General features: G+C 36.8%; 1 protein-coding gene across 2 annotated transcripts in view; it reads right to left on the bottom strand.

Annotated features, from left to right (window-relative positions):
• Nucleotides 1-329: 329 nt before the first annotated feature.
• Nucleotides 330-7,510, bottom strand: part of PTPN21 (protein tyrosine phosphatase non-receptor type 21) — a 45,421-nt gene continuing 38,240 nt past the window's right edge. For both annotated transcript variants that reach the window (XM_053980160.1, XM_053980161.1), the window contains one exon: nt 330-6,825. In XM_053980160.1, the coding sequence (XP_053836135.1) occupies nt 6,697-6,825 (129 nt within the window). In that variant the 3' untranslated portion in view covers nt 330-6,696. The remainder of the gene's footprint in view (nt 6,826-7,510) is intronic.

Below are 7,510 nucleotides of genomic sequence, written 5' to 3'. Positions count from 1 at the left end.
TTTGGAAATGGTTCTCCAACTTTCAAAAGTTTTTAATCCCTCCTACACTTAAATGTTAGGAGGGAAACTGGAAGTTCAGTACCAAAAACAGCTTTAGAAAATGCAAAACATTGTGAAAAAAATATGACAGAGCAGCAGGCACAAGATTTTCCTGCTACAAAGATTACACCTATTAGTACTTGACAGCACAAATTTTATACCCAATACTTGTAGAACATTAGAAGAGGGATCACACCTTTGTGAACTGAAGGCAAAGTCCCAGATTAGGACTACACATGAACAGTAAATTCTTGGATTTTTCCTTTAATAATGGAACTATAAAAACTATAATTGCTTCAAATATTTATTTCCATGGCAAAAATAGACTATAATATATTCATTTCACATATATTACATTCAGTAATACAAGCTTTTCTGTCTATGAAACACAATTTATACATTGTTTTACAAACCAATTTCAGTTTTACAAGAATTAAAGCTGGCTTGATTATACATTTTTACAGTATTGGTGGCAAGACAGCAAAAAATAGACACATTAACCACTAGCTTAGTACTAGAAAATAATACTTCATGTTTGCTACTTTTAAACAAAGTCCCATTTAAATCCTTGCATACTGGCTCAAGTGAAAACTGAAGAAAATGGAGCCAGATCCTCTGTTCCTCTGACACTAAGGACTCAATCCTACAAAACTGCTGATAGGATTTCAAACGCCCGTTTGCTTTTGATGAATGAAGAGATTTCAGCAGTGTGCAGAAGTGTACATACTTGCCGATTTGCCAGGTAAAGCCTCTTAAATTTCCATCCAAGTGCCCCCAGAAAAGCCACAAAGAGGACAGATGGGTATTTCAAAGCAACTTAAGCAAGTATCTTTGTAAAGAGCATACACACCTTATCTGCCAGAATTATCCAGCATTAGCACGGTGACAGACGGGAGGATTTTACAGGGGTTTTCTCCATCAAATTTCCTACCATTCTAAACATTAATGGTATTTGCAATGTCTTTAAAGTATATTAAAAGCAAGTCTCCTAATTTTACCTAAATATTTCCAAATGAAAAAACAGCATTTAATTCCCTTTATAAAAATTAGGCACCTTCTGAAACTGCTCATAAAATTAATAATTTGGTAGTTTTGATTGCTGCATATCCAAACCAAAAGAACATTACAGTATCTGCAGTTTTGCTCTTTGACTTGCCACAGGCTGGATCTGTTGTAAACTCTGTTCATTAGATTCTTTACATTTAAATTTCTATCTTCGTTCCCTAAATAAAGCTGAAGAATAGACTTCAACAAAACAAACACACTGGAGGTTATTCTTCACTGAACACACCATGATGTGGAAAATAGCAAAGAATAGAACCAAAGGCTATTTAGCAACATTTTTTTGAAATGCTCACTGAAGTTAACAAATCCTTTTTATTCAGCCCAATTAGACCTTAAAGTAACATGTGATGCCAACAGAGTGCACCAAGTTAGCTGGTCCCAAGCAAGATCACACTAAGATTGTTTTTTCTTTGACTTCTCTTTTTACAGACACGTTTGCAACAGAAATTTAAGATTTTTTTTCCCTTACCTTAGCACAGTGTTACACTGTTTTAATGCCACTGTGTTGCAAATGCTGCACTGCAACAGCACTTCTAAGTACATGGTAAATTCCACATTTCAAGAGTCTCATTGTTAGCCCAGCCTTAACTTGGTGCAACTCACACCAACTGTAAACACTTGGCTTCATTCAAAACATAGACTTTTGAATCATCTCACCTGCATCCATTAGAAATTATCACTGCAAAATTGCAAGTATGCCTATTCCCCCTGCATTTTGTATCTGTAAAACCAGAGACTATAGTTTGAAAAATCTGACCTTTAATAAGTAAACAGAAATTAAGCTGACAGATTGCATTCAATACATTTGGAAAGGAAGATATGTAAAAATAACAGAGCCTCTGAAAAAGTATTTGGAGTTTAAAAAATCACATTTTAAAAAGCCAGTAAAAATAACACCTATGACTACATTCACTTACCCTACCATGCCATGAAAAACATTCCATGACTCAAACCCTGCTAGCAGCTCTACTTTGGATACAAAACATTCCAAATCCTCCTCTAAATGCCTTCTGCCACTCCTCAAATCCTCACTCTCTATGTCCAAAATGTTGTACTTGCACAAGAGAATTTCTTTTGAACTCTCATCTACTTTTCCTTTGAATGCTGTACTTTCCTGTAAGCACATTCCTACTGCATTCTTTTGGTTAATTCTTGTAATCTGTATTTAAATTTAAAGCAGACGTGCGTATTCATGTTTCTAGGGCTCAAGCTTTCACTGGCAGTAAGCCCATTTTAATTCCTACAGTATCATGAAGAACTGCAGGAATTTTGCATCTTGCAGGGCTGGACTCTGGCTTTTCACGACTTTGCACTATCAGAAAAAATTCCAACCCTAAACACTAAAGCACTGAGTTCTTAGCAACTGAAGCATTGATTCTTTTAAATTGATAATTTGAACTATTGAAGCAGAGTGATGGGTTCACTTTTTTTAAATACCAGGGATTTAGTAATGCTATTGATATTAAAACTGAGGTTTCATTACACAGCTATGATAAACAATCCTGCAGTTTCCAAGTTTGGTCCAGAAGCCATCAAAATCTATGAGCCACTCGACTTTAACAGCTGCTCCAACACAAAATATGCAGCAGCAGCTGGAGCAGCAGCCTCAGTCTTACTTATTAAATTTAAAGGAGCCATTTTGGAGAAAATTGCTCCAAGTGTTGCCCACTTCAAAAAGAGATACACAGGATTACAAGGGAAGTCAAAGGTAAAATGTCAAAAATCTTTTCCATTTTAGTAAAATTTTATTTTACTTTTATTTGTTATTACTGTATTTTACTTTTTTTTCCTAAATGTTGGTGATACCCTAGAGCAGCTTTTCATCCATAGAAATACAGGAACACTGCCTTGGTCACCTCCTTTGAATTAAATGTATTTCTACTTACAAACCATAGCACCTTGCACCTTGTATGAAAGGTATTCCAATGAGTGAAATACTAAGGCATAAGACTTTTCCTGCTCTTCCTGGGGGACAGCAGAAAAGGAGAGCACTGCTGTGCAGGCTGCAGGGGCTGTGCAAAACTCCCCTGTGCACCTCAGAGCTCCTCCCTCACCGAACAGGGCCAGGAGGAACCTGCAGCCTAAAGCTAACCCAGCTAAGTCAGTGACATCTTTGTAATGGACAGGGCACTGACTTAGCTTCTTAGAGAAGAGGTTTTAGCCCAAGACTACAAAGATTCACTGGCCAAAAAAATCTCGCATCAGAGAAACCAAGAAAGAAACCAAATATGCAGATGTCCTTACTACAGTTTGTATGTTCTTCTCCTGTCTCTTCATCTAATTTGATCCTAGAAAGCATCTTCTACCTTGTCAACAAAAGACCACCAAATCTGTCTCTTGACAGTATATAGCACCTTTATTTGTCCCTGAGAGCTCTGACATCCCTAGAGATCAGCATCGTCTTTGCCATTTGCTGCAAGAATTCTTCATACAACTTTTCTTACTAAACAAACTCTGTTCAAATCTTGCATAATCATTTGATTTCATCCCCATAAAAACAGATACACATTTGGCAAAATTGGACAGGCTTTTAGAGAAATTTTAAGTTTTTCTGACAAATAAATCCACCTCTGACTCACACTGTGACTGGATTTGGACAGTAGATATTGTTATAACATCCAAAACTTCATGAAGCATCCAGTACAACTACATGTAAAAATGCATCCCTTTTCAAGGCTCAGAACAAAAGTGCTAAAAACTGAATTGTCTACGTTAACTGAAAATCTAAACAATGGTTTAAAATATAATTTTTTTAAAGAAGGGTGTGAAGTTTAATTTCATTTGGTATCTAGAAGAGAAACTGCTCATTTTCAATGCCCACTTGGAGCCATATGCTTACAAACAAAAGCAATACTACGGTGTTCAGTAGAAAAACTCACATAAAATCAAGTCTAATAAGGTCAAGTCCATTACTGCAAAAACAGACTGCTGATGGACAGAACTGGAAGCTGAAGGGGAGGAGGTAGCAGTGATACACTGAAAAAACCAAGACTGTGACTACCAGATTTGAGCACAACCACCTCTAAAAGTGAACACAACTTCTTTTAGCTAAACAGAAAAATAAGCCAAAAGACACACATTTCCTCACCCACCTCAGATAATCCCATAAATACTGGATTCAATTGCTTGTTATTACTGTTCCTTTTAATGCCTCACAGCTGATGTTCTGTCTCAGAAACAGGTTCTGGTTGTCCATCATGTTATTAAAACTGCATCTATCAGGTGACGAAGATCACAGTGCAAAGTTAAGAAATGGAAAAGGTACAAGCTACATTTTAAAGCCCACCCTCCCATTCAATAACAATTCTGTAAGATAGAAGTGAACTGTGGCAAAAATTAACAATGTTTTTAAAACTGAGCATGATAAAAATAGCTAAGTTGTTTGCTTCTTTCAATACTTCTGTCAACATAGATACAGTATGTCAGATTGGCATGTTTAGAAGGTTTATGTATAAAGAACCAGTCTTCAGCAACTGGTTTCCTCTGGACTTCCAGTTTTATGTTTGGCAATTAATAATTCCTAGGTATTTTGTATAAGAACAACATTTCTTTTCCCTAGTCTGAAATATTTAATCTAACTTAGACTGAGAGGACAAAATAACAGACTGCTTCTAAGCAGACCTGAAAGCACCAGATCAATATTGTGTATCTAAAAGTAATATATTTTGTATAAAATGATGTATTATCTCAATGTCATTTGGACCATATGTTTAACTTCATGGAAGCAGCTTGTTACAAAGGAAATTGAGGCAACCTATTTATAATTCTTAATTCATGTTTCAACCATTGTTTTGAAGGGGCCTTAATAGTTTCCAAATCCTTGTTAGAGCTCAGAAAAATAACAATTTCAGCACTAACAAACCTGACTTTTAGTTTCATTTTGTTTCACTAAGCAAGTATCAAGGGAAATGTACACTTAACCATGCCTGCAGAGTGGTCTACTATAGGTTGTTTTTTGTTTTTTTTTTACTTAAACCAGATATCTAAAAACTATAGCTCAATTTGGAATAGTGATTTTCATCTTAGCATCTCAAAACACTTGGAAAGGCAGCTAAAACCATGCTGTCTCCACTGAAAACCACAGAGGATTATTTAGGGATATCATCATTTGACCAGCCCCATGGGACAAAATAGAAACTACAGTAGGCTGTACCTGCCTACTTCAGGTCCATGCCACAGCACTGACTCAGCCACTTACACAGCTACTAAATTACCCCCATCTCCAGTGCTTCCTCTAAGAGCTCTTCTTCTGCAATTTCTCAAATGTTCTTCATTGCAATGCTGCACAGCATTAGCAAAATTTGCTCTACCACTAACAAAATAATCTGGAGGATTCTACAGAAACTTCCAGTGCTTTACTGGCTTTCTTGGCTGGGAACATTAACATTTTATTAAGGTCATCTCTGCACTGTGTAAACCAGCAGTCATAGCTGCCACACCTCCTCCATTACACTCCATACAATAATTTCCACTTCACCACTCTGCACCTTCCTACTCCCATTTTGGTTTTCTCACTTCATCAACTTAAAAAGCTCTTCTTAAAATAACAGGTTAGTAATGGTATATTACCAAATGAAACAATGCATGATTATAGTCTCTATATTTAGCTACATAAATAACAGAGCAAAAAAGTGCTTAAAACATTTGCATCCACTTTGATTTCAGCCAGTAAAATCAAACTGTCCTCTAAATATATGAATAATACTGAATATGTACTTTCTCTCATCCATCTGTTTCCAATAACCTCACACATACTTAAAATATTTTTCCCCTGCCTGTTGCAGGTAAACATGCCTCTTCTCAAATGAAAGTTATCAACAGTTACCATTATCTTTCACTTGTCTGTTCTATTACATGGCACTACAACTAACTACCAACAGCTTCCCTTGGACTTCCTGCATGATTTTTGAAAAGTTGGTTCAAACATTGCCAGTCTTCTCCTCTGAAAAAAATTGTTACGTTTAAAAAGTTTTCTGTTGTGGTGGTTTGTTTTCTTTTTAATTTAAAAATCCCAAATATAAAAATAACTGTTATTAAAGCAATAGCTTAAAATATCTAAGAACTGCTAATTTTGCTAAGTAAGCCAGAGGAAACCAAATGTTCATTTTAAAAAATATAGATGTATTGTTCTAAATATAAAATTGAAAGCAGAATCAAACTGCATAAGACCTTGACATTCCCAAGGGGCAGGTTTCTGACCCATTGTGCACCTACAGATTTTAGCTTTTGCATAGTCAACAATTATGTTTCAAAACATAACGTCAGTAAAATTGTACTATATACCTCCATTCCACAAGATACTTATTTTCCTCAGAGTAACACCACTCTAAAGAACGTGTGCAAGTACTACAGACCAGGACAAGTAAAATCATTCCTTAATGTGACTGTGGCTGAACGTGGGAAGAATTCAGTCCAGCAAAGATCCTGCTGTGCAGAGACTGTTACACTGATTCGCATTTAACAGTCCCATGGCAGCCCTAAATGGTAACTCTGTGATTCATCAAATGAGGAAAACACCAGTGAGAGCAGGTCTGGACAACTCCCATTTTCTTTCTGTAAACTCTTGCAGAGTCTCTTAGGAAGTGGCAGGGGTTAGATAAGTCTAGAACTTTTGAGAAACTGAATGAGAACTCCATAGACGAAAGTGTACTGCGAGAGAGTCTGCACCATCATCATTCTCTGCTGCCTCAACATATCCAGCACTCGTGGGATGTCCAGCATCTGGAAGAAGAGAACAAAACATTACAAGTGACTGCTGAACAAGGAAACTGGCTTGCATTTTCCCAGCAGGAGGTTCAGAGCAGTACCTTAGTGACCTAAGGACAGAATCAGCTGTTCTGATTTCAGGTCTGACAATTCATTGCCCCTGCCTGCAGTATGGACTACACTACACCACCGATCATCTGGGAAACATGCATAATGGTAAAGTCACCTATCTCATGGGGTATTGGTCTTCACAAATCTAATGGCTGAAAAAGCCTGTCACAGTGTTAGGAGAGGGATGCACAATGAAACAGTAAATTTGTTGAGTTTCAGTTGACATATTATATTATTAATAAATATTTTACAGCTGTCCCCTTCTGCCTAGAAGTTGATAGGACTGATTTTATTCTATTAAACTATCACTTTATCCTCTACTGAGACTGATACACTGCACTTAGGAATAAAATAATAACAAGTACAGAGGCTGGCAACAAAACATGTTCTTGAATATTATCCATTCCAATTAAAGCAAGGAGTGGCAAAGTCCAGATGAAATCCTGAAATACACTCAGTGGCCCAGGGCATACCTTGCTCCACTCAATGACTCAACATCTTAGGGAGTCAAGAATCCAAATGAGCATTCCAGTGCCTGGTGTGCATGTGGGCAGCACTAGAAGATTATTAACTTCTGTTGAATTCCCAA

The sequence above is a fragment of the Vidua macroura genome, chromosome 6 (assembly GCF_024509145.1).
Source record: "Vidua macroura isolate BioBank_ID:100142 chromosome 6, ASM2450914v1, whole genome shotgun sequence".
In the NCBI taxonomy this organism is placed as follows: Eukaryota; Metazoa; Chordata; class Aves; order Passeriformes; family Viduidae; genus Vidua; species Vidua macroura.
The sequence above is the reverse complement of the archived record's forward strand: the minus strand, read 5'-3'. Positions and strand labels throughout refer to the sequence as shown.